The sequence below is a fragment of the Cyanistes caeruleus genome, chromosome 6 (assembly GCF_971803275.1).
Source record: "Cyanistes caeruleus chromosome 6, bCyaCae1.hap1.1, whole genome shotgun sequence".
NCBI lineage: Eukaryota > Metazoa > Chordata > Aves > Passeriformes > Paridae > Cyanistes > Cyanistes caeruleus.
In genome coordinates this window covers 45940125-45966043 of record NC_141706.1, presented here as the reverse complement: position 1 = coordinate 45966043, position 25919 = coordinate 45940125, and the positions used below count along the sequence as shown (strand labels likewise).

Sequence of the window (25919 nt, the reverse complement as noted above, 5' to 3'; positions counted from 1 at the left end):
GTGCCAAAGAATTGAGATTTCTTCTCATGCATCTATAGGACAGAAGCTTTCCAACCTCTTTCAGGAGTCAGCTTCACTCACTGAAGGCTGGAGTATTTCATCATATTCAACTTCTGACTATTCCAGCTTAATCTAGTTGCTTTACATCTTTCCCTAGGTTCCCATGAGCTGCTGCTATTGCTACTGGAGAACTTGCAAAAGGAGCTGCTGGAGTTTTTTTATTCCTTGTTTGCTTGCAGCTTTCATACAAAGTAGTCATTCTTACTGTGAGAACACAGACCACTCTATGACCATTTAAAATAACTTTTACACAAGAGAACTAGTTTAATATATTTAATAATCAGAATCTAGAAAAATAACATCTTGAGAAGAAAAGAAGGGATATGTTTTTGTCATATTTCCCTACCACTGCAGTAACCAAAATGAATATAAGCAGATGACTTAAGGATGCTTGAGCTAGCTTTTTTTTTTTTTGGGGGGGGGTTCCTAGCAACTTGGCCTGCAGGAAAACTCCATTTTTTAAAATATCAAATCTGATTGTGATAGTTGTTCTGTTGCCTCAAGGGCCTGGATGATTCAGAGTATCACTGTTCCATGCACATGAACTGACAGAAGGAGTCAGACAGTAAGCACCTGCTATTGCTAGCTTTTCTAACCCATGGAATTTCTGATCCTGAGCTTCTTGTGCTGAGGAAAAGTTCCAAGTCAAAGTATACAATTTCTGTTATTCAGCTTATTCATCCTGAGCTGTTCACTTGCTGTGCATAGAAGCTTGCAGCCAGTGTTGAGATTGCCAAAACCACAAATGTCTATAGCTGTGAGTCTGGCGAAAAACAGGCAGGGAATCCCAGCAACAGGTACAGCTGGGCACTGCCTTATCTTATAAGAATACTGTGTCTCTTCTGTGGTGGAGGTGGAGGCCTATTCTTTATATTTTTGCATTTGGGAATATGTCTCTCAGCTGCTCGGGGAGAAAACTTGCGTCCGCAGTAGGTGCAGGCAACATAGTCTGGATTTTCAATGGGAGGCAATGGGGGCAGGTCAGACACCTTCCTCCCCTTAGCGAGGATTTGCTGCACCTGGCGGGCCTGTGACATGATGTGGACGAGAGCCTCGTGCTTCTGTTTCCAGTTGTTCTTTCTGGGTGGTGTTTTACTCTGTGGAAGGGAAAGGCAGTCAGGCCAGCTGGGACCACCATCAGCCTCCATTCTTAAACTTACACTCAGAGCCCAACCCATGTCACCTGTCCCTGTGCATTCCCTGTTGATGTAAAACCCAGCCTGAGAAGCTGAGTCCCACAAAGGGAATCAGAAAGACCAGCACAAAGGAGGATGTAAAGGAAACACTGTCGGAAGCATCACTGTTTAGAAAACAAAGAGGTTGAGGATAACCAGGAAAGCAAGCAGTAGGGCCAAGGAACCAGAGAGGGTTGCTACATCTGCTTTGCAGGAACAGAGCTGCATGTTTCCACTGCCTTCATTTTAACAGACTATTATTATCTGGATTTTTAGTCAGCATCCTGCAGCCCCTGATGTCACAGAGCTTTACTGCAGCAGAACCAGTCTGCATCCTAGCTATACCAAGGAAGTGAGTTTTCTCTAGCAGTACACCCCTGACACATTATAAAGCCAAGTCAGGACTCCTGCCTCTGTCTATGAGAATTGAAATGAATCTGTTTTATCCATTTGGCAAGAACCTTTCAGAAGCAATAGCTGTATTGTATCCCTTAGCCCCATGTACGTGGGAAGGTGCTTGTGTCTCAGTCAGATGTTGAAGTGGAAGGAATGTGAACAGTAGATGTGGATCCAGGGAGGTGAAGGGACTGCACATTACCTGAGGACTCCTTGAGCTTGTGCACTGCTGATACTGTTCCAGTTCTGTTCCCCTAGCTCTGGCCTTTCTGGAATCAAACACTTTCCTCTTGGAGTCTTGGTTCTTGCCACAGACACTCATATGTTTCTCAAGCCTTGTGCAGAGAAACTTGCGTTTGCAGAAGCTGCACTGTCCAAACTCCTCCTGCTCCACAGCACTGGCAGCCTGCATGTATAGCATCTCTGCAGATGGGTGGTCATCAGAATCTTGGTCTGAGAAGGCAGAGAGAGAAAGGCTATGTTTTGGGGCCAGCTTTGAACAAGAAGCTGAATGCTCTGTGGGTTTGCTGTCTCGTATTTTGCTGTTGTTTGTTTTGTTGTATTTTGCGGCCACCACCCACTCCTCGAGTTTCCCCACAGCCAGCTCTTGGGGGTGGAGATTGGTGTCGGGCTTGGGGACAGTGAACTTTGCCCCACCGAAGACGTCAACATCTGGCCTCTCTGCAGCTCTGAAAGTTTTCTCTTCAGGGTGCCTTGTGGCCTTTTGCTCATTGGTCCTCTCCACTTCACTTTCTGTTCTCTCCTCTACCTTGGTAAGCTCTTTCTCTTTTTGAACCCTCCTAAGCGTCTCCTCTGTCCTCTTTAGCTTCTCTCCAAGAAGGGCCTTTTTCTTTTGAATTGCCTTTTCTAGGTTCCTTCCATCTGCCTCCAGCTTTAGGATGTGGGCCGGCTCTGTCCTGTACAGATAGGGAGCGGATGGTTCAGGCTCTCCTGCCCAAGGGCAGAGCACTGCAGCTAACTGAGACATCCTTGCTGGAACCATCCCTTTGCTTAATGAGCTTGATCTAGTATTCGGAGCTTCCTGCACGTATGGGGAACTTCCAGTGTTGAGTAGTGGAGTTCTTGCCCTCTGGTGGTGAGAAATTGGTTGCAGGGGATATGCACGGTCCACTCCTTCTTTTTGTCTGCCTAATGATTTAGCTGACTGAGTACAGACCTGGCTGATGAGATACTTGCTCTCTAGTCCACCTGACCAGAAGCCTCCATGCTTGGGCCTGTCTTGAATGCTTTCTGCAGACACAGAATGGGAGTATCTTTGGTTCTTTTGTGCATAGAGATATTTTAAACTTTCCTCTTTGTCAAGTATGAATCCATGCTGAAAGCTGTTCTTCTGGTGTTTCAGCTGGGAATCAGGAGAAAACTTAGTAGCTGCCACCACAGGAGCCATCGGTGGACAAAAAGCCATTCAGTGCCTGAGAAAGAGCCTGAGGTTAGAAGCAAAGCCATTACAGACAATTTTATCCAAAACTGGACAAATCTTCTAACAGTTTATGCATGGAGGCTGTAGACAAAGGTTATAATAAGTATTAACTAACTTTTCTGCTTTCTATAAATCTTTACATTCCTTTCATCTAGGGAGCTGCTATGCTGCCTCTTCTAGTCACAGCCGTTTATACAGCCAGAAACAAGACACACTTTCATTTCTCTTTCTGTATGAGCCCTGCCTTATCATGGTAGCAGCAGAAATATACTGCAATGACAGAGGAATTGTTATACTCCCCGGGCAGTTTCCCATAACGTGTCCCTTCAGTTCTGGCAATGAGATCCACCACTGTGTCACACAGATCTGACGTGCAGGAGTCCGACCAAGCTCGGCACAATCTTCCTGCGGCTCGTTCCACCACATCCCCCGGGCTGTGTCGGGTGTTCACGCCGCGGGGCGGGCGGGGTTACCTGCGGGGCTGCGCCCGGCGCTTCGCCGGCCTCCCTCCTCGGCAAGCTGCGTCGCCACAGGCTGCGCTTATGGCCCGAGAGACCCGACCGCTCCTGCCGCTGCCGCTGCCGCTGCCCGCGGCTGCCGGGGCCCCGGGAGGAGCTGTGCCCGTCCCGCGCGCTGCCGGCGGCTGTTGCCGGGAGACCCTGGATCGCTCCCGGCCGCGCGGCCGCTCCGCCACGGCACGAGCGCGGCGCCCGCGGGCGGTCCTGATGCATTATTCATGAGGCGGTCCAACATGCATTATTCATGTCGTTATCCGATGTATACTATTCGTGAGGCGGTCCGACATGCATTATTCATGAGGCGGCGAATGAGGGACCGGCCCGATCCCGCTACGTCTCTTCATTGGCCGCAGGAGGGAGGCCACGCCCCCGGCGGCCACCACGCGGCGCAGGCGCAGCGGGGCGCGCGGCGGCTGTAACGGCAGGGGAAGCGGGCGGTGCTGGTGCTGCCGCCATGGCGGACGGCGAGGGCTTGGTGTCCGTGGACTACGAGGTGCACGGAAAGGTGCAGGGCGTCTTCTTCCGCAAGTACACCCAGGTGAGTGCCGCGGTCCCCGGGGGCGGGCTGCCCGGCCTGCCGGCGTGCGCCGCGCCCGCTGTCACCCCAGTGCGGGCGCCTTGGAGGGGCCGAGCGGCGGGCGGGCAGGGTCGTGGCCGCGGCCAAGGGCTGAGCTCCGGCTGCTGCTGAGGGGGGCTGGCATCGCAGTGCTGCTGGCAGCCCAGCCGGGTTACGTAAGCATGACTGTTTCAGCCCCAGTTTTTCGTGTGAAAGAATATATTGAGTCGAGTGAATCTTCTGCTGCTTTCCTGCTGTCTGAGCCACAGGAACTTCCCTTGGAGGTCTGTGTCTTGCCAACACAAAAAATTGGCTCCTGTATGCGAATGTTGTTCTATTGCTCTGTTACAGTTTGGATTAACCTCATTTTGCTCTGCATTGTGTTCTCAGGGGGAGGCTAAGAGACTGGGGCTTGTTGGCTGGGTCCAAAATACCAGCCACGGCACTGTTCAAGGGCAAATCCAGGGTCCGACTGCCAGGGTGCAGGAGCTGCAGGAATGGCTCAGGAAGATAGGAAGTCCCCAGTCCCGTATCAGCCGAGCAGAGTTCAGCAATGAGAAGAAGATCAAGGCTCTGGAGCACAAGGAATTCCAGATTTTGAAGTGACTTTGTCCAGGAAGAAGCAAAGTCTGGAGTGTGAGCTGCCCTCACGGATCATTTCCCCTCTTCCTCACTCATTCAGTCAGCCAATGTTCAGCTCTAGAGAATTTTATTTTATTAGATTTCTAATTTATTGTTTTGCTGCACTGTTACTTTGATGCTCAGATTTTCACAGAATTCCAGTGGGTAGAGGAAGAGCTCTGTTAAAGGGGTTTTTCAGGGCCAGAACTTCTGGTTCCAAGTGTGTATGGTTCGGGGAGTTGTACATAAGATAAATCTGAAATTTGTAGAGTGTGGTAGTCAGGTGAAGGAAATCACAGGATCAATGGCGACAGAAAACATCACTAAAGTTATTATTTCTGTACACTAAATGCCTCAGAAACAATTTATTTTATTCCAGAACTGACTATTTTCTGTAGAATAAAATTGCTTGGTTTCCGCCTAGTGTGTGGAATGGATGTCGGATGGAGGGGCTGAGTGGATGACAGTCCTCAGAGCGGGATCTTGTTGCCAAAGCTGCCCCTCTCCCTCCCACCTCGGTGCCGCTGTGAGGAATCGCCGGGGGAAAGCGGCAGCCGGGCCGAGCTCCCGGCCTCCTTGGACCTGGTCGGACGGAAACTACAACTCCCGGCGTGCTCTTCACCCGTGCTCGCGGCTGCGCACGCGCCGTCGCTCCGCGCGGGGTGCCCGGCGGCCCGGCTCCGTTGGTCTCGCGCGGCGGCCGTTGCGGGGCCGCTCCGCTCCGGTGGGTGCTGAGGGGGCGAGGGTGGGATACGGGTGCGGGGCCCGGGGCGGCCGGGAACAGGAAGCAGAGCGCGCTCCAGCTGTGAGGGGAGGGCACGGAACAGCTGGGTCGTGGGTCCGCCCTGTCCTCCCCAGCTCCGGGGCCAGGGAGCCTCGGGAGACCTTTCACAGCGGCGGCACCGGATCCCCAGGCACGACTAGCAGGCCTATTGAATGCCACTAGGAAACCAGTAGGAGCCAGGGACTTGAAAACAGTGGGTTCTTTTTCGAATAAACATCTTGCTCTTTGCTTGACACCCATTGCCAAGCCTGCTTTACTCCTTTCCTGGATAAGGAGCAGCAGGCTGTTTGACTAGGATGAAGCACTGTGAATTTTTGTGAGGATGTAGAGATTAAAACAGGAGAAAAACAGCTTTCTGCCCAGTTCTTGGTGATATTTACTCCACAGTTCTGATGAAAATTGCAGTATAAACCTTTTGCTTGCAGGTCCTTTGAGTTTTGCCTCATACAGTAGAAGTGAAATTAGGGTATACTAAGTTTGAGAACAGAGCATGTAGTTAGTAAGGAGCTTAGAGGCTCCTGGCTATCTACCCTGAAGGTACTGTCAATGTGTAGTCAGAGCTTGAGCATGAAAATAATCACAGAAAAAGCCTCTGAATGCCAAGAAAACTAAGTGTATTTATGAGGGTAAATGAAATAAATGAAAGTCTTTTCACATCTTTAATTTGTATTTCTTTAACTTTTTTCTTTCTTTTCTCTCCATTTTTAAGGGACATGGAGCAGTGAGCTCCCTGCAGTTTCTTGTGTTTCTCATCTATCAGATTTTGACATGATCAAACGCTTGGTGGAAGATGTGCGAGCCAGGCTGCGTTCTGGAGTCACTGTCAACTCACTCGGACAGTGTGTTGAGGAGCTTGTCCTCAATAGCATCGATGCCAAAGCAACATGTGTAGCTATCAGGGTGGATTTGGAAGCTTTTAAGATCCAGGTGGTGGACAATGGCTGTGGGATAGGGAAAGAGGACTTAAAGGTTATTGGAAAGCGCTACTTCACCAGCAAGTGCAGTTCAGTGAGAGACTTGGAGAACCTGACTTTCTATGGCTTCAGAGGAGAGGCTTTGGCAAGTATAGCCAACATGGCCAGTGTAGTGGAAATCTCATCTAAGACCAGCAGGACAGCAAAAACATTTATGAAACTGTTTCACAATGGGCAAGCACTGGAAGTATATGAAACTGAATTGAACAGACCAAGTGGTGGAACTACAGTCACTGTGTGCAATCTGTTCCATCAGTTGCCGGTGAGGAGAAAATGTATGGATCCTGTGCTGGAAATTGAGAGAGTGAGACAGAAGGTAGAGGCTGTTTCGCTAATGCATCCTTCTGTTTCCCTTTCTTTAAGAAACGATGTTTCTTGTTCTATGGTGCTTCAGCTCCCTAAGACAAGAGACGTCTACTCTCGGTTTTGTCAAATTTATGGACTGGGCAGATCCCAGAAGTTGCGAGAAGTAAATCACAAGTCTGGGGGATTTGAGATAAGTGGTTTTATCAGTACTGAGGGACATTACAATAAGAATATGCAATTCTTGTATGTGAATAGAAGACTTGTTTTAAAGACAAGACTACATAAACTAATTGATTTTTTATTAAGAAAAGAAAGTATAATTTGCAAAGCAAAAAGTGTCCCTGCAAGCCGTCAGGCTAATTCAAGCCCTGGTCGCCATCGCTGTGGGCCAGAGTTGTATGGGATCTTTGTTCTCAATGTAACCTGTGCTTACAGTGACTATGATGTGTGCCTGGAGCCTGCAAAGACTCTGATTGAGTTCCAGAACTGGGATGTTCTTCTAACTTGCATAGAGGAAGGAGTGAAAACATTTTTGAAACGAGAGCATTTATTTATTGAACCGTGTAGTGAGGACATCAGAGAATTTAATGAACATAATGACTTTCGTTTGCATAATGCTCCAGTTCTGAAGCCTTCAGTTCTTGATGAGAAGAGCATCCAAGAAAGTTTTAAGAAAGCATGTAATGAAATTGTGGATTCTTATGAAATGTGTACCTTGCAATCAAAAGATGTCAAGAGGAAATCCATTACTGGGAAAAAAAGTTCAAGTCTTATACATTCAAGTAAAAATGTACAGGAAGCTGAAAATGCCCCTGTTCAGAGCACTGCTGAGTCATCTGATCTATGTAGAAACAGTAAAGCAGAGAGTCCATTGCCGAGTAAAGATGGCAGAGTTTCTGATTTCATTAAATCAAATACTTCAGAACAGGAGCCAAAATACACTAACAGTTCCCAGAAAGTATCTGATACTCATCTGAAACCTTCAGAACATCTTCGTTCCTCTTTTAGTGGAGGGGCCAGATCAGAAGTAAGAGAAAGAGATGGTTGTGGTGACCTAGGGGATTGTGCAGAGAATAATATAAAAGATGTGGGCAGCCAGCAAGGTCAAGTACTACAGGAGAGCATTAAGGTCCGTGTCTTAAATAAGGATGTTATTCAGTCACTGCCTGGGAGAGAAGACCCTACTGAAACAGCAGAGGGACATGAAACTTTCTCTGGAAGTTCATTAATGAGACTGTGTAACGCAAGAAGAAACAGGGAAACAGCTGAAGTGAAAGATCATGCCAGAAGAGGGGCATCAGCATTAAAGTTGTGCCTTAGAGACCTCGTAAAAAGTGTTATGCAAAATGAGTCCCCACATGACTGTGAACAATCAGAAACAAATCTTGCATTAAACACACAGTGTAGGCCTGGCCCTGTCAGTGCCAAGGATATTTTTGACCACAAAATGAATGTTGTGATTCAGTCTTCAAATACTAAGGGTATTTCCAGTAATATTAATAAAGAATATACAGCTTCTTTTACCAGAGAAGTATGCATGACTGACGGTAATGAGAACAAACCTTTGTCACATCGGGTGAGAGAGGAGATATCTATGCCTACTGTTACCAATAAAAGACCTTATGAAACATCAAATAATATGGAATTGCCGCTGGCAACTTCTTCAGGTATTCCTTGCAAGAAAATCGTTATCAAAAACACTAGAAGACAGATAGCTGTGCCAAGACCTCAGCCCTCTAAGAAACTGAGCTTGTCCACACAGTTGGGATCATTAGAAAAGTTCAGGAGGTATTATGGGAGAGTTAAGCCTACAGTACCAACACCCATGTCAAAGCGAAGTGAATGTGGTCCCCCAGTTCTTAATTCAGAAACTAACTGTGACTTTTCAAAGAATGGGAATGACAATCATGATAACTTAAACAGTTGTGAAACTCCACCTGCAGAAGATACAGATTCTAATAATATTAGCCAAGGTTTTGGTTCCTTTGAAAAGACTTTATTTTGCAGTGGAGAAGTGTCACAGGACAAACAAGCCCTTTGTCAGAGTCCTTTGACATTGTCTGATTACTCTCTGGTTAGTAACAAAAATACAAGTTGTAAAAGACCTCCTGGATCATTATCATCCAAACTGTCTAGAATGAAAACTGATCACAAAGAAGTTGAACAACTTGGTGAACAGTTCCAAACAGACTCAAACAGAAAAGATGACCATTCTTTTGATCTTGAATCCTCAAATAATGATAACTTGTATAATGTTTGTCAAACATACAAATCCTCAGTGGAAAAAGTGAGGGAGTGTAAGTCCAGCATTTCTAAGGAGGCTGCGTGCTCGCAACCAGATGATGTCGTAGAAGAGTCTGTGAAGAGTCCTGTCAGCTCGTCACCACTTAGCAGTATAGAAGGAGATTACACAATCTCTTTAGGCAGTGTTTTATCATTACCTACTAAAAATGATTGTACTAACATCATCTGTAAAGATAAAAGTACGTTAGGTGAATCCTCAGAACAAAATATGAAAGATACTGAGGTTCCCCAAGTGACTTTACAAGGGAACTTGGAATTTTCTGCTGACCACAGAAGCACAGACAATCCCAGGAATGATTTGTGTTCTGTCTGGCTGCAAGATTTTGATGCTTTATCGGGAAGGACAGTATACATCAATAAAGCAACTGGACTCAGCACCTATGGCACTCCTCCTAGTGAAGGATTTCAAACTGCCTGTATTCAAGATATAACAACAATGGCTGTGAATGTTGTTTCAGAAAATGGTAAGAGGGGAGGTGGTTGTAAAAATGGGATGAGGAAAACTGTTCTTCTAGATGCATGAAATAATCTTTCTGGAAGCACCTGAGAGCTTTTGCTGAATTAGTCACTGCCTTATAGGTGATAGCTGCATGGAAAACAAGAAAGTGTTGGGAACTATGGAGACAGTAAAACATTAACAATAAAGATATTAAAAGATAATTTTTAATGAAATGGTAAAAAGAAATGTCAACATCATGTCAGTTAACAGATAGTTGCCTTGTTTTCACTGGACATCATGACATTCTCTGTGATAACAGTTACATATAATTGTTGTCACATGTAAAATGAGAAACATATTTCAAAGTAAGTGTACCAGAAAAGTACCATGTTTTTTACCATTTTGTCCTAAACAGTTAGGTTTCTAAGAATGTCTTGTTAAAGAGAGCCTTATATTAAAATGATCTTTTTGGAAACTGCATACAAAATTTAAAGGTACCCTTGAAAGATGAATAAAAAATCTAACTTCATTGAGAATATGTAGTCTCCTCTGACTACAGATTTTAGAATCCTCTGACGGATTTTAGCAGGCAGGCTGTTCTTTCACTCTTTGTAGCAGGTGTTGTACAGCGTTGTTGCTGTTTTGATGGTAGACTTTTTCCATTAGTGAAAGAACCCTGCACTGTATTTATTTTTCAGGGGCACAGTGTTCATGAGTCTTCACTGATCTCTGTGTTGGGTTTTGACTTTCTGCATCTTCCTAATCTAGTTTGTCTGTCCAGTCCTGTCTTTGATAATTTTCCCTTTAAGGGAAAGGGAATATATCAAGGGATATATCTGTGTTCTCAAGTTGTTCATTCTGTCTGTAGGCAGATTTTATGAGTGAAGATGCAGCCATTCTTTGTGTAGACTTATTTCCTACTGTGTAATTTGTTTTGAAAAAGTAGTTTGGACTTCTTTCTAGATAGTTATTATGTAAAAAAATTGTATAATCAATTGTCATGGCCTTTGGTTTGTTCTGTTTTTGTCACCAGTCACAGAAACACTGGTGCAGTAGGTGTTTCAGTTGTTGAGTTATTCCCTTATATGTATAATAATTAATGCCAATAGTTTTTAATATTTATTGTGTTCCACCTAAGAAAATTTGATGCAAATTTTATTTAGCAAAACTACTTGCAAGTGCAAATATCCACTCCTTGACTAACATTTTAGTTTCTGTGATATACCAATTTTGTTGCCCGTGGTACTGTTTAGTAAGAAGTCAAAGCCCTGAGATGTAGTACTTGATCTTCTATCCAAAGTATTGGATAGTGGATTCATGTTCATAGAGATGATACCTCATGTACTTGCATGCTTTCAGATATTTTACAGTCTGTAGGCGGTATGAAGACTTTTATTGTATTGCATCTTTTTACCTCCCATGGCACTATTCTTAGCCTAAGTATTGGTGTTGCTCTCCATTGTGTCAGTGGTGCCAGTCTTTCTAAACTCTGTCAGCTCTTTGGGGAGATGTCTGATTTTATTCTTTTCTTAGGTTAAGAGTTGGACCTCCCAAACCTTCACAAGGTATTTGAGCTGTGGCTAGATCCTATAGGTCCTAGGTTTTCAGGGTTCAACAAACATGTTCATCCCTATGTTTTTGAAGCAATGGATGTTTGTTCCTTTCAGCCGTAGGAATAAACATAACTGTGTCCTAACACAGCATTCCAATCTCTTAATGCTGAGTGCTGTTTTGGACTGCACTTAAGACCCAGAGCGGAAGGCTTTCTTCACTTTCTTATGCTTCCATTTTGCTTTTTAGGAGTAGTGTCAGTTACCCTGTGGTGTTGATTTAGAATTTCATAGCCCCTAAGAATAGCATCTCATACACAATCCCAGGGAAGTAGCACTGCTTAGCAATAGGTGGAAGTAGGTAAGAATAATCAACATCCTCATTTTTCATGACAGCAGTGGCTGTCTGTCATCTCTTCCAGCCGCAAGCCATGTGCTCAACAGAGATATTAGATATTGTAGGCCAGACCCAGACATCTTCATACTGATTAAACTGTTTGCTACAGAAAAATTTATTAAACTTTATTTCACCATTGGATACCTTTTTAAACAACGCATTTGTAGTAGGAAACTATCCTAGCTCAACCTGGTCTTTGTTGTTATGCCAACTATATTTGCAATTTTTGTTCCTTACATTATGCTGTGTCATTACACTGGTATATCTTCATGATTTAACTGAGGCAAGTGAAAATCAGTGCTCAAATATGGTAATTGTATGGAGTTTGCCTGCACAAAATATATACATTATTACCCTCAGCACCTTTTCTGATGTTGTCAAAAGAATCATATTATATCTCTGCCAAGTCTTAAGTCTCACCAGCCTTGGAGCAAGTAAATCCTAACTTTATGAACAAAAACCAATTATGAACAATGTATATGTTGAACAAGGATTTTCCCTTCAAGAAAAAGCAGGGACATTAATCTTTGTCTATTAAATGTATAAAATATTGGACTTGTGTTGATACAGATGATAGATTCTTCTGTGAACTTGAAAGATACTGTCTTTTCAAAGATATTGTCTTTTCATGACAATAGCTGTAAAAGTTCTGACAGAGTCTGAATTACGCAGCATTCTTCAATTTACCATAGTTTACCAGGATCTACATCAGGCCATTTTGTCCTCTCCTCTGGGTTTTGTGACAATGGGATGCTGAGTTACTCTCCAGTGCTGGGCTTGATTCTTGAAAGGATTCTCAGTCCCCAGGGTCACTCGTCCTCACTGGAACAGAGCCAATAGTCAGGAGTCTATGGACTGGCCTAAGATTTTATAGAACCTTTTCACACTGAGCTTATCAGCACACAGCTGGTTTTCTTTGGCTTTATCACTGTGCCTTTTTTCCTGAATGCACACCCTCAATTTCTTGGTAGAAAGGAACTGTATTAATTCATTATTATTTCACAAAGAATAAAAGACTGAATTGTACCAAAGGAAGGGTGAAATGTTTACCAATGTGCTGGAAATCTGAGCCACTTTTCTTAGTACTCTTGATAACAATAGAAGTTTGTAATATTAAATCATTTTTGGGTGGGTGGGAACATATTGTTGGACTGACTCTTATCTCATGTGGGCTTACTGACTTGTGGTTTTCAGTTTTACAAATTGCTGGTAACTGTATTAAGTATTGATAGGAATGGTGATAGACTGACAGTTTTGCTGCTCCTCAACAGAGGGAAGTCAACCATGTCTTAGCTCTGATAGACTACTATATGCATCCTTTTTCTTTGGGGAAAACACTTCTGATTGCACTAATTCTGGAAATAATAATTGCAAGTTAAAAGCAGCAGCCAATTTTAAAATGCAGTCCTGCAGAAACCATGGTAATATTTTCACATTTCCCAAGGCATGTATGTCTGATAATTCTCAGCTTTTTACATATGTGTTGTTATTTCTCAATATTAGGTTGCAAAATCTGTGGGATACTACAGATACAAAAATTTACAGGGCTAAGCACATGTTCCTTTATAAGAATATAATAATTGTATAGTTTTTAGTAATTTTTCATCCTGCTGATTCTGCAGCAGTAAATTTATTTTTTTGTTTAGGGTTTCAGTTCAGATGCCATCCCTTTAGAAGTGAGATTGTGCTTCCCTTCCTTCCTAGACCTCAAAAAGAGAAGACTCAGGCAAGCCAGAATCTGAGAGGTAGGGCCAGCTTTCCAGGACACAGTGTTCTGTGGTAAAAACTAATCAAAGAATTCTCCCAGATGTCCCAACAGGAACCCAGAATTACTCAAGGTCTGTTAACAATGGGACTGTGTGAGTCATCTCAGATCTAGAACTGGAAAAAAAAGATAATTCAGGTTGAAAGTAGGTTAGGGGATACTTATTTACAGGATGAAATACCCAGTTCTTTGTTGAATTATGTCATGAGTTTAAAGAATAATTACCTACTCCCTTCTTTGTATTCATTCCAGCCTTGGAATGTGAAAAATAACTTCAATCCTCACACTTTTTTTTTTGCAGTGGAAAGGATGAAATAATCTTTCTGGTATGTAACTTTGTCCTGAGGGAGTGGGTAGCTGAACAGATCTTTCTTTCCCTACTGTCTCTCCACCCCTGTTCCAGGCCTATTGAATTGTCCTGCAGGATTTTTAGGAGTTAGAAAGATGCACATTGCCCTTCCTAGTTAAAACAGACAGTACAGAAGCCTAGTGCCATGTTCCATTATTTATTTGTATACTTTCCCCTTTTTATGAAGGAAAAAAATAATACTTGTTTGAGGTTGAGGTACCCAGTGAACATTCTGTTGACAGATGGTGGTATTCCTTATACTATCTATGTGTTTGTTCCTAGATGCTGAAGGGGAGTCTCTCCAGTCATTGCTTTTGGAATGGGATAATCCTGTTTTTGTTCCCTGCCCAGAGGTAAGCATTACCTTGCATCTCATGCTGAAATAAGAATAATTTAAATTTTTTTGTTATTTTTTTGACATTGGGTCCAAAATTGCAAATATAATGATTGTTGCACCTAAGTTATCCAGAGATATATTACACTATGGACTTGGCAGTTTTGGTTTTTACAGACTCTTCAGATGCAAGTCATCATTGTGGATTTATTCAAAGAGAAGCAGGTATCAGGCTAATCTTTCATTTTACGTAATTTCAGAACCAAAACATTGTAAGCTGTCTTTCCCTCTACAGAGATTGTCATCTCAAAATTAAAAGTTATCAAATGGCAAAATTGTAATATAGTGTCTGTTTGCTTTGTGGACAGAGATAAAATAAGCCAGGTTTGAACAGGTCTTAAAAGTGTATTTTACCATAGCTGTTTTTAAAGCTTGGCAGGATTACAGCATGTGGGAGGGAAACAATGTTGGAGCCTTTGGAAAAACTTCCTTTGCTGTCATGAAGGTAGCATTATCTTTAATCCTCATGTTGTGTATATGTGTAAACATATGTATGTAACCATTTCCACCTGCAAACAATAGGCATGGAGTTGCAAACCACCTGCTGGTGAGTTTCTGGAAGGGAGCAGTTCTTGCAGTGACGTGTGCTCTGACTCATTCTGGGGTAATACATCCTTTGTAATGCCGTCCCCTGAGAGCTCACGTAGGCTGATAATTAACTTCAGCTTTTGATAGGTACTTGGAATCAGCTGTACACATTGAAATCAGCAGGTAATAGCCAGATGGGAAAGATACATGGGGATAGAAGCAGAGCAATTGCCAGATGATTTTTTTAGTTGATGTTATTCTTGTGTAGAAAGCTTGGTTTGTGAAATGCGGGATTATTTCCAGTTTTTATTAAAGGTAGTTCATTTGGAGTGTTTGCTCTGTGTGTTTGGAGTTTTTTGCCCTATTGTTGGGTCTTTCCTTAATGTGGAACCCTGTTTTTACAGATTGCAGTTGATGTGACCAGCGGTCAAGCTGACAGTCTGGCTGTGAAAATTCACAATATCTTGTATCCTTACCGTTTCACCAAAGACATGGTTCATTCAATGCAGGTATAATATAATCTGTTACTAGCTTTCACCCCCATTCCCACTCAGCAGATGGGATTTGCTAATGTTTCTACCTGGTAGGAAAGAAGTACCCAGGAAAGAGTTCATATTCCTAATTTTCACAAGCACTAACAGAATTCTTGGTCATGTGGGATACCAGCAGACATGTGTGCCATGCCATATCTTAGTATCATCTCATAGTTGATCAGCTATCTTCAAGTCACTTTAAAACTACTTGACTAGTATGATTAAATCAAAATCAAGCACCTATTACTGCTGCTTAGAAACATTATTAACTAAATGATAGGTCAAAGTACAGATTTTTTATTTGTTGTAGTAATTTTCTTAGTTCATAGTTCTCTTAAATCTGTGTCCTGTATCTTCCTTTTTTATTTACCTTAGAAATTTAATTCCTTAGCAGGGTGATTTCAAAATCAAATCCAAGATTTAATGGAAAAACTTGAAGTTTCACCCTAAGATTTATGTGTGCCCTTAAAAGTGGTTTCTAAAAGTGGCATAACAACATCAAGTTTTACTACTTCGGTGTTTTTTTTAATCTAACAATTTGAGTGTTAGCTTAAAAGCTAAAGTAAATATATGTCTTCAACTTACATATTTGATGGTTTGCTTGGGTAGAAATGCCAGATTCTCTCCCTCTCTTGCATCCCAGTGACAGAAGGCTTACAGGTCCAGCTGGCACTACTCTTACATAGTCAGGTTGCTGGCTTTGAGATTGCAGGTTCTTACTGTCTGAGCATGGTAATGTTCATCTACAGGGTGGACAAGGATCCAAACGATTCCCTTACTTATGTTGTGAATGCATGAATAACAGGAGTAAATAAAGTTACTGTACTGAACAGGTTTTGTTTCACAAAGACAAGAGAGGAAAGATGGAGAATGGAAGGTATTATTTGTCTGTTTTCTCATAATAAGAACAGTTCTTTAAAACTTACTGAATGTTTCTGTGATTACCAGTGTCATGTTTTCCTCTCTGTGTTTTTAAGAAGGCAAAACTAGAGGAAATTACAACTTCCTATCTCTGAAAAAACTAAATACTGCCTTCAGTGTCCTATAGCAATTTTGAGAATCTCTCTACAGAAGATTTAAATCAGAAAATGTTGCATCTTGCAACAGGAAGAGAATAAACAAGAATCATTAGTCTTGCATCCCAGCAAAGAAATAGTCATCTATTAATTTTTACCTACCAGGTGAACAATGCACATGTTGTGAAACAGAATTCAGGGTGAGCTATCTATGTGACATTGGGAGAAACTCCTCCATAACACCATATCTGTATATTTGAAATGTAACACTGAGATACTGAAAGCATTGTGCACATCATCTCAGTATTGCCTCTTGCTCTGGTTGATTTCTGAGGCTTGAGGGGAAAGTGGAATCAAGTCACAAAGGCAAAATCTACATCAAAAAATGAAGGGGAAAATTGCTTCCTTTTCTCTGCAGATGATTAGCAGGTGAAAAAAGGTTGTTTACATTCTCTTCTGGTGATATCAACAAATCAATTACTCAGACTCACTTTGCACAGCTTTCATTCCCAACTCAAGGAGGTTTGTACATGACCATTTAATTCGCCTTAGAACAGCTAGTGCTCATGCTCTTATTATTATCTTTGAAAAAGTTTATCCAGATTTGGTTTTTTTGGTGATATTCTGAAACTTTCTCTTAGATCCAGACTAAACTGTTTCATGACCATTTAATGGTCATTTGACCTTCTGCCAGTATTATCTTTTAGCTTAAATATTTTCTGCCTTTTCTATATTTAGTCCCCCACTGTATTTATAAAGAATAACTATACAGCTTCTCAGTCTGGTTTTGCTAGGCCTTTTGGGTTAGGAAAGATGTGGCTTCTAGTACTCTAATCATCTTACCAGCTATTTGTTGGTCTTCATTCATTTTGATTGTTGTTTCTTTTGTTTACCTTTATTTTAAAAATAATTTTACTGCTCTGTAATGAGTTTTATGAGTATCTTACAGGTTCTTCAGCAAGTGGACAATAAATTTATCGCTTGTTTAATTAACACTAGGAATGGAATGGAAAAAAAGGCAGGTAAGACTGGTTAATAGGATGAAGTTGAGGTGGCTGTCAAGTGGACTGCAGAGGGAGCACTGTCCTATTTGTAATCTCTTCTTGCCTTGGGATGATATTGTTAGGAGAGGAAAATCTTAGTCTTTGCTTGAAATTTCTTGGATCTTCTTTATCTTTATTTTGGACATTGTTGAGTGTTCCTACCGCCTTCAGATTAAAGTTATAAAAATAGATTGTATCAAATTGCTAATATCTTTCAGGTTCTGTTCACAGTGTCTGGAAGATATTCATTGTTGAAGCTCTCTGAAGCTGTACAAAAAAGGCATTCAAAATCAGTAGTTGTTGTAACATTTTAAAAGACTGTGTCAAACAGAACAGTTTGTGGGTGACCTCAGCTCTCATTCTGAAGTTAGATGAAGATGTCAATAGACATGAGTTTTCTGACTCAATTTAATTACCTAATTTAACCACCATTTTGGACCACTGAATTTCTATTCTCTAGTAACTCTATGTTCTGCCAACACAGCCTCCTCCTCACTTTGCTTCTGTGAAACAAGCTGATACTTATCTTTTAAATGTGGCCTCTGGGAAGTGGTTATTCTTCCTGACCCTTACAGTTGTCTGGTACAAAGTTGCCTATTTTGTGATACATTTTTAGATGGAAACCTCTTGATTTTGGTGGACCAGCATGCAGCTCATGAACGGATCCGCTTGGAGCAGCTGATTGCAGGTGAGGTCTAAGAAACAAAGATAATCAGTGCACATAGAAGTACAAATGAGTTCTGTGGGATGTAGAGAACTGATAGGATATCCGTGTGTCATCTTCATCCTGATGCCCAGAAGAGTGCAGACATTCGGTATCTGTAGCAGTCATAATACTGGCAGCTGAAAATTCTTACAGCCTTTCCAAAAATAAAAGAGATATTCCCTACCCACAGAGCTATTGAACTAAAATAGTCCTGACATAATGAAAGAGCAGGAAGACTGATAGGAAAAAAACAATGAAGAGGAAATAGAAGAACACCAATAAGTTTGTGTGGTTATACTGTGAAGAACAAGACATGGGATGCTGAGTAAAGAGCCCAGTTCATTTGGTTCATTTGTTTTTTAGCTGAATACTGTGCTTAAAGCCTAAAATTTCCACAGTCTTACTGTTTGCAAAGGGATAATAGACTTCTGTGTAAGCTCATTAGCCACTGGTTTCAGTGTTAAAAAGCACAATAGTCATCCATCAAGTACTTAAAAATCACTGACCTTCTCTTACATCAACAAACATTGTGCAGTTCCTGCAGAGTGTTCCAGGAACTCTGCTCCTTTTGGTCAGGTACTGAAAAAAGGTAAAGACTGAAGGGAGAAATGCTTAATGAATAGTAACTTAACTCCATCTTAACTCCATCTTACTTTTCTGTGGAAAAATTGTTCTCTCTGAGTTGAACCAAATATATCAGTGGGTTTTTTTGCTATTTAGGGTGACTCTTTTTTGGAACTGGTGGGAAAAAACAAAGTGGCATTAACCAACCCTTCCCCAGAGACTGGATGTCTGGTTTGTGACATTCCCAGTCCTCCACAAGTTTCAAGACAAGGCATTCTGTGGTCACTTTTTAATCCAAGCAGGGGATTACATGCCAAACCAGAGGGTCATTAAGGGTAATGCCTCCGTAAATATTTTAAGAGGGATACTTCTAAATGTTTCATTCACAGATTCCTATGAGAAGGAAGCTGCAGCATGTGGCAAGAAGAAAATACTGTCGTCCTCCATCTCTCCCCCTTTAGAGATTGAAGTTACAGAAGAACAAAGAAGATTTCTACGGTTAGTGACAAATAGCTCTCAGTTTTTGGGGATGGCTCTGTTGAACAGGAAGATCTTTAGATATTGCCAGGTTACCATGAAATCCAGGAGAAAAGTTGTTGATTCTTTCCTGAGCAGAGCCCAATTGGCTCTGTCTGTACTGAGGGAAATAGATATGCTTCTTAGGCACGTTGTTACAACATCTCAAGACAAAACCCTGGGGTGTGCCATTTCTGTGCCTTTGCAATGTGCTCTGATTTCCCTGGGAAAGTAAACCTTCATGTGTGGGCCATGAGACTGCCAAAGCAGCTTCCAACAGTATCTCCTGTCAGGGGCTCAGGACTTGAGAGTGCACAAAGGAGTGCAGTGCCCAGAGTGTCGACCTAGGCACTTTACAGGCACTTTTTGAGAAGAGGAGGATGGGGTATGGAAAGTCTGTATTGTGAATCCTTCAAAAACACATTCCTTTTTCCTAGGTGACTGCCAAGAGTAACTAATGAACACTGTTTCCCAAATGTTTCAGAATGGTGACCTAGCTACAATTAGGATATTTAACTTTGGTACTTCAGGAGTTTAGATACAGGTTTATTGTTAGACTATTGCAGACCTATTGGACGCTCATCAAACTTTATTTCCCCCAAATCCCTGTCACCTGCCACATACATTTGTGAGATTTTTTCAGTGCATTGTTCTGAATTTTAAAATTAAGTTCTGTCAGTACTACCTCATTACTGTTCTTTTTTTTTTTTTTTATTGTGATTCCTGTGGCAAGCTCAAGAGCTGCTGATCCAGTCATGTTGTTGCCTATTACAGGGATACACTTGCTTAGTGTTGTTCATAGTTCAGTAATATTTGTATGCCTTTGTATTTCCCACCTCTCAATGATGACTTTGCTAACATCACAATATTTGTAATGCCTCTTGTTCAACTTTGATTTATTTTTGCACTCATCTGTGAATATCTTTCATTTCTAATAGATCTACTTTAGAGAATGGATGGCTAAAATTGAATACAATATGCCAAGTGGGAGAACCCCATTGATTCATTCAGTAGCTTTGCAGCTGTGCCCATATTTTCTGTTTATTATATTCACACTTGATATTTTGTCTGCTTTTTTGGCTACTGCTGCTTTGCAAGGGCTGCTTGTCTGTGGATGGTCATGACAAAGAAACAGAGTAGTAGTGGGGGTTGTTTTTTGAATTTGTATTGTTTGTATAGAAGCCAGCCAAAAGTAAAAATAGATTAAATTGCTTCTGATAATTTGTATTTTCTTGTCTTTAGGAGCAGTAAAGTCAATTCTTCTGCCCATTTTTCATTTATCCTACTGATTCCATTCTTCATTTTTCTACTTGTTTTAAAACAATTTTAAAACTTGTTTTAAAACAATTACTTGTTTTAAATTCTGATTGAGTTCAGCTTTTTCTCTAGTCACAGCTGACCTAAATAATTTTGTGTTTTCTACAAATTTGCTTGCTTGACCATGCCTCTTCTTTTCCACATCATTAATAAACAATCATGAGGATACAGATCAGGACTCGTGTTGAACACTGACCATCTGTTGCCAGCATACCTTGCTTCCGTAGTCTCTAAATCATAGATGTTGCTTCTCTATCCATGACAACCTTTTGCATTTCCTTTTTTATCTACTTTTAAGTTCGTGGCGTTAAAGGCTTTTTGAAAGAGCTAATAAATTCTGAGAGCTAGTTTTTTTTTTCATCAGGTTAATCACAAACATTCTACAAAAACATGTTTTTTCTAAGGACACTGATTGAATATTCAGCACAAAGGGATGCCAGTTGTGATTTTCAGCAAGAAGCTTACTGGTGCTGGCTTATTAGTAGTTTTATTGTGTGACTTCATAATTTTTCAGTCTGTATTAGCAGTTCATCTCTTCATAATTTTTGCAAATATTTTTCAGTATTGTTTCAATTACTCGGTGAGACTATAATTACAAACAAGTTATGTATTAAAAGTATTATGTGAAAATCTAAATTCTGTTGCTATTGGTACTGTTAGACTATGACTGTATTCTGTGGTAAAGTTTGGTGTAAGAAAATAAATTAACTTGTCTAAAAGAACTTTCACTTCAGCTATGCTTGCAATTTAATCATTTGGCTGGACCTCTGGTTCACCTGCAGCTTTGGTTCTGTTATTTGTCTACTAAGCATTGTAGTAATGCATTGTTCTGTTGACTCTCTTGAACTTCCTTCTTTATTTTTTCTCTTAAAAATAATAATAATAATAATAAAACCAAAAAAGCCCAATTGACTTCAATAGCTGCTTGGATTTTGTCTTTTCATTCACAATGGGCTTTTTGTCTTTCTGTGTGCTTGCTGAAGGCTATGCATGCCTTCTTTGAGTAGAATTTCACAAGCTATGTTCATATGGAGGCTAATAATTCTATTCTTATGATTAATTTACGTAAGTTTATATTGGCTTCTTTCTATTTTTTGTCCAAAGAATTTCTTGTCTAGAACTAACCTTCACCACCTTTGTTTTCAGTGAATATTCCCTGAATTAATAAAGTATATATTGTTACAGTTGTTTTCATTTTGAAGATAAGCTCTCCTCTGTCTGTGAAGTCTCATTTTTGTGTGTATTTTTCCATCCTCAGGCTGTCATATGTCATAATTAACTAGAGGTTGTTCTTTCCTGTGTTCTCTTTGCTTAACAGGATATAAAGTTCATTAAACCATCATAAATTTCTTACAATATTTTTTCCATTTTAAGTATTTACTAATACATGTCAATTGAAATCACAGTTCTTTTAGATTAGACTTAAAGTAGTCTTAATGTTGTGTAATTTCAGTATTTGGAATGTTTGTATGTTGAACCAGACATCTCATGCATCTTCAGAAAAGGCAGATTTATAGATTTAGAAATAAAGCCTCTCTTCACATAATACAGGAACTCTTAGATCTTGTAGCTGTGGAACATGAAAAATGCATGGTTGATTGGAGTGAAAAATCATGTCTGAATGTAAGCTGAAAGGGCAAAATTTCGTGGAATCTCATGATGCATGGATTTTGAGATGGGAAACTGTTACAGGAAATGATATAAGAAAACCATATATGTGGACTACAAAAATATTTATTGGCTGTGGAGCCATAGATACAGTGATTCATGTCTTATTTCTGTTGGTTTTTTTCCTCAGATGCTGCTACAAAAATTTGCAGGACTTGGGTCTTGAATTATCATTTCCTGAGACAAACAAATCCTTGATACTTGTGAGGAAAGTGCCAATGTGTTTTATAGAAAGAGAAGCCAATGAATTACGACGCAAAAGACAGCCTATCACTAAAAGTATTGTGGAGGTCAGCCATGGATATGGATGAAGTTATCATAGTAGGTCTTGTTCTGTGTTCATGGCCCAGGGTGTTACAGGATATCTGTTATGAAGGAGACAATGAAGTTCCCGGGCAAATGTGAGTGCCATCCCTTCAGCAGCTAAATAGTCTCAAAACTGAAATCACTGAACTAGAACTGAAATGATAGAAGACTGTTTCAGACTTGGACTAGTGGAAAAGCTAAGAGAAACTGTATATAGCAAAGATATTTCAACAGTTTACTGCACATGGATGCTTGAATGGACATTAAATGCTTGAAGGAACAGAAAAATTATTAAATGAAGGAACAGTAAAATGAATTAGTCCTAACAAATAATATTTATGTATTAGAAATATTAAAGTTATTTCCATGAAATTTCTACATGGGCAGTGGGGCTTTCTAAAAACCCCTGTTTCAGATTTCTGCAGTTAGAGGGAGAAATTCCTGAAGTGATTACTTGCAGTGGGAGGCCAGGACTTCCACCTAGATCTTTCACATGGTGGTCAGTGTACTACCAACAGCATCACTTCTGATTCTGGCAGTCACACATTTAAATTATACACAGATGTTAGCAAAGTAGGGTAGATGGTAAAGTAGCAAAGTAGGGGGATAGAAGGGAAAAAAAGCAACTGATGACATTACCTTTTTTCTTTCTAGGAGCTTATTCAAGAACAAGTTGAGGTGAGTGGCTGTCTACTTCTAGAGTTGACTCTAATAATCCAAAGCTTACTGTGTGAATCAAAGGGAGCATACTGAGTTTCAGATGAGAGTGGACAAGATAATCCCCTAGCTTTTCCTCATTTTTAGTTTCCTTTGTGTTACAGTTCTTTTTTCTCATATTAAATGGAAAGTAACATGATGTTCCCTTACTGCTTTTAGCTAGTGCAGACCACAAGAGGAGGAGCACGAGGGACACTGCCTCTGACATTTCTGAAGGTGTTGGCTTCACAGGCCTGTCATGGTAGGGAAACTGTACTTTCATTCTTTCTCTTTATTTTTTTTCAAACCTTTCTCTCTATACAACATCCTCTCTGGGGCAGTGTTTGGATTGTTTGCAGCTATTGCAGGGTTAAAGACTCTTTTTCTTAGGGTTGAGGAGATAATGCTCATTGACAGCACTGAGGAATAAGCAGTATTCCCCCAATTTAATAATGTATGGGCCTAACATACTTCCCAATCTTCATGTGAAACATACAGCTCTGAGATGAATTCATCTGTGTGAGCTCTAAACCATTCAAATAACAGTTCTATGATGGGCCAAGGGGGAAGGTGCTGGAATCTGCTTGAAAGCATGCAGGAAAGAACACTTAGCCACTCTTTCCAAATTTTTAATTTCCTTTAAGTATCCCCAGTGTTTCAGTGTGCCTGCAACAGTTCAAGTACTTTTGGAAGGAGTGCAGTAAAAATTTACATCTTCTCAGGGAGCTGTTGCTTTCTAGGACCAGGCAAGGAGGTGGCCTTACTGGTGTAGACTGCAGTAGCTCCAGCCTCTTGTTGCAATTCCTGTGCTATATGCAGTATCAACAAGATCACACTGAAAGGGCAAATGTGAACCAGAAGTATCTGTTTTCTCAACAGTGTCTCTATTTACAATTGGCAGTCAATATGTTTTGGGTTTTTGTGTCTAAAAAAGTCCCATGGCTGAAAGCATATTGTAGATAGTCTTGTGCATCTGTGAAGGCAAAAGTTTGCAAACACCTCTGAAATAACACCTTAATGTTATGCTTGAATTTCCTCTGGATGTCTTTAAGTGCTCACTTGTAAGAAAGGACTTAGTGGCTGGGCTAACACTTGGTCTCGGAAGTGATACCTGTCCCTGGCAGCCACCGGGAACCACTAAAGCCTATGAAACTGTTACTGACTGTTGTCTTGGTTTAATACTTCTTGATTTGTGAACTGTTTCCAGCTTCACCTCTAATACACACAAAAAAGCCCATTTGCCTCTTGCAACATTACCTGAAACACCAAAAAGTAATAATCTTACCTTCCATCAGACTTGGGCTACATAAAAGTTTAAGCCATGGAAAGCTGATCTCCTAATAGAGCAGACTTTTTAATTGAGCTAAGCCCCAAGTCTGCCACACTGCAGCCTTTGGGTTGCCTTTGCAGGCATTACTTCTCAGGTAATCTTTGGGACATGCCTTGTTTACACTGAAAACCACAGCTGTAGAAGGAAGTGGAGTCCTCTTTGGCAGCAAGGGTGAGAATGTGTCTCTCTTTTTCAGGAGCTATTAAGTTTAATGAGCATTTGACTTTGGAGGAGAGCTGCAGGCTTATTGAAGCTTTGTCATCTTGTAAGCTACCCTTCCAGTGTGCTCATGGAAGACCTTCAATGCTGCCTCTTGCAGACATAGACCATCTACAGCAGGAAAAACAGGTACTGTGTGGGACACACCTCTGGTAATCCGTGTTCTGCATTATCAGAGGCACATCATGTATGTGTGTTAGAACTAGGATTGTCCAGTTTGAAACCATCACCACTGGCCTAATATTACTTGACTTTTTACATACTTTTATCAATAAAATGAGACTTTAGGACATAAGCCATCTGTCCTGTAAACACTTTAGCAAGGATCTTACTATATATTATTTGAATAGTCACACTGCCTTGAGTAGTGTCCTTAAGGTTAAACATACATTTAAAGTGTTTGCAGTTTTTAAGTGTAAAATTTGGAAAACATGAAAGTTCTGAAATTCTGCTAGTGGAAAAGATGCTATTTAAGCAAATGCTTACTTTCCCAAAGTTTAAGATGCTATCAAATGGGGATAAAGCATAGGAATAGCCACATTTATTATAAAATCATAGAATGGTTTGGGTTGGAAGGGACCTTAAAGATCATCTAGCTGTGTTCCACTAGACAAAGTTACATTTAAATTATATTTAAATCAGGTTACGTTTACATTTAAAACAAAATCATTACTCCTCCCTTTTGCTAGTACTATGCTTTATTGTTATTAAATTGGATTCTGTTGAAAGTCAGGTGGGACTTTGAATTAGATATTAACTTGGAAATGAATGTATTATGGCAAAGAGTATGGAAACACTGAAACTTTACTCAGTTATGACTTGTGCTTCTTAATTTTTCTCCCTCCAGCCTAAACCTAATTTGACTAGACTGAGGAAGATGGCACGAGCATGGCAGCTATTTGGAAAAAAAAAAGAACCTATTTAAAAAAAGTTAAGAATGTGAACTGCAACCACTAGAAGCACTGGTATGATCCATGAGTCCTGTTGTTAGACTACAATAGCCTGTACGGAGCCAAGTTCTAAGCCAGTGCAGTCACCAAAGCTCTCCTCCAACTACTGACCAAAGAGACCAGCCAGGAGAACATGGCAGGAGGAGCCCACCCTTGGAGCCTGGAGAAGCATCTCCAACATAAAGGAATAGTGCTGTAAGTCTGGGCCCTATGTCAGTGCTGGACTGTTGGGTACAAGGAGTTGCAGCCACTTGCAGTTACTAAGGCAAAGCACTTCTTTTCTGCAAGCATAGCATAATTCTGCGTAATAGAGAGGGGAATTTTAATTAGTGTATTTTACCGTACTTTGAAAATTGGAAGGTATTTCTTAATAAAGTTCACACTAAACTCACTGCTTGGGCTCATAGCAGTGTTTGGAATGAGGATCAACCAGCTTCACAGTATATATAGGCCAACTTAGGATCAAGAAACACTTGGCAATGAATGACACACCCAGCT

The 25919-nt window shown here is 40.9% G+C and overlaps 3 protein-coding genes across 16 annotated transcripts; 2 read left to right on the top strand and 1 right to left on the bottom strand.

Moving 5' to 3' along the window:
• Positions 1-319: 319 nt before the first annotated feature.
• Positions 320-3986, bottom strand: ZC2HC1C (zinc finger C2HC-type containing 1C). Its single transcript, XM_023927812.2, has 3 exons — positions 3546-3986; positions 1834-3064; positions 320-1157 (listed from the first exon to the last, which is right to left on the bottom strand). The coding sequence occupies exons 2-3, from the start codon at positions 3055-3057 to the stop codon at positions 876-878; spliced, it is 1506 nt and encodes a 501-aa protein (XP_023783580.2). The 5' UTR covers positions 3058-3064; positions 3546-3986; the 3' UTR covers positions 320-875.
• ACYP1 (acylphosphatase 1) lies at positions 3972-8529 on the top strand. Of its 2 annotated transcripts, XR_015288099.1 has the most exons (4): positions 3972-4128; positions 4537-4782; positions 5192-5491; positions 6261-8529. XR_015288099.1 is itself a non-coding variant. In XM_086893347.1 (2 exons), exons 1-2 carry the CDS (start codon positions 4045-4047, stop codon positions 4750-4752), a joined length of 300 nt encoding a protein of 99 aa, XP_086749473.1. In that variant the 5' UTR covers positions 3972-4044; the 3' UTR covers positions 4753-5190. The 2 variants fall into 2 exon arrangements, 1 of the variants encoding a protein (XP_086749473.1); XM_086893347.1 differs by lacking the exons at positions 5192-5491; positions 6261-8529 and having other exon boundaries at positions 4537-5190.
• MLH3 (mutL homolog 3) lies at positions 5192-25812 on the top strand. Of its 13 annotated transcripts, none has more exons than XM_086893328.1 (14): positions 5434-5491; positions 6261-9599; positions 13168-13266; positions 13918-13988; positions 14962-15023; positions 15940-15967; positions 17056-17128; positions 17766-17837; positions 18809-18917; positions 22051-22210; positions 22881-22904; positions 23103-23184; positions 24449-24600; positions 25319-25812. In XM_086893328.1, the coding sequence occupies exons 2-14, from the start codon at positions 6320-6322 to the stop codon at positions 25394-25396; spliced, it is 4290 nt and encodes a 1429-aa protein (XP_086749454.1). In that variant the 5' UTR covers positions 5434-5491; positions 6261-6319; the 3' UTR covers positions 25397-25812. The 13 variants fall into 13 exon arrangements, 9 of the variants coding, with proteins under 9 accessions (XP_023783583.2, XP_023783585.2, XP_086749454.1 ...); XM_086893327.1 differs by lacking the exon at positions 5434-5491 and adding an exon at positions 14147-14194 and having other exon boundaries at positions 6267-9599; XR_015288096.1 differs by lacking the exon at positions 15940-15967 and having other exon boundaries at positions 5192-5491; positions 14962-15066; positions 22051-22321.
• Positions 25813-25919: the final 107 nt, after the last annotated feature.

Coding starts and splice junctions, on each gene's coding strand:
- ZC2HC1C (XM_023927812.2), bottom strand. CDS start 3,057: ATGGCTTTTTGTCCACCGATGGCTCCTGTGGTGGCAGCTACTAAGTTT. Junction 1,158..1,833: donor CAAGCTCAAGGAGTCCTCAG/GTAATGTGCAGT, acceptor TCCCTTCCACAG/AGTAAAACACCACCCAGAAA.
- ACYP1 (XM_086893347.1), top strand. CDS start 4,045: ATGGCGGACGGCGAGGGCTTGGTGTCCGTGGACTACGAGGTGCACGGA. Junction 4,129..4,536: donor TCTTCCGCAAGTACACCCAG/GTGAGTGCCGCG, acceptor TTGTGTTCTCAG/GGGGAGGCTAAGAGACTGGG.
- MLH3 (XM_086893326.1), top strand. CDS start 6,320: ATGATCAAACGCTTGGTGGAAGATGTGCGAGCCAGGCTGCGTTCTGGA. Junction 9,600..13,167: donor GAATGTTGTTTCAGAAAATG/GTAAGAGGGGAG, acceptor TTTTTTGTTTAG/GGTTTCAGTTCAGATGCCAT. Junction 15,067..17,055: donor ACATGGTTCATTCAATGCAG/GTATAATATAAT, acceptor AGTATCTTACAG/GTTCTTCAGCAAGTGGACAA.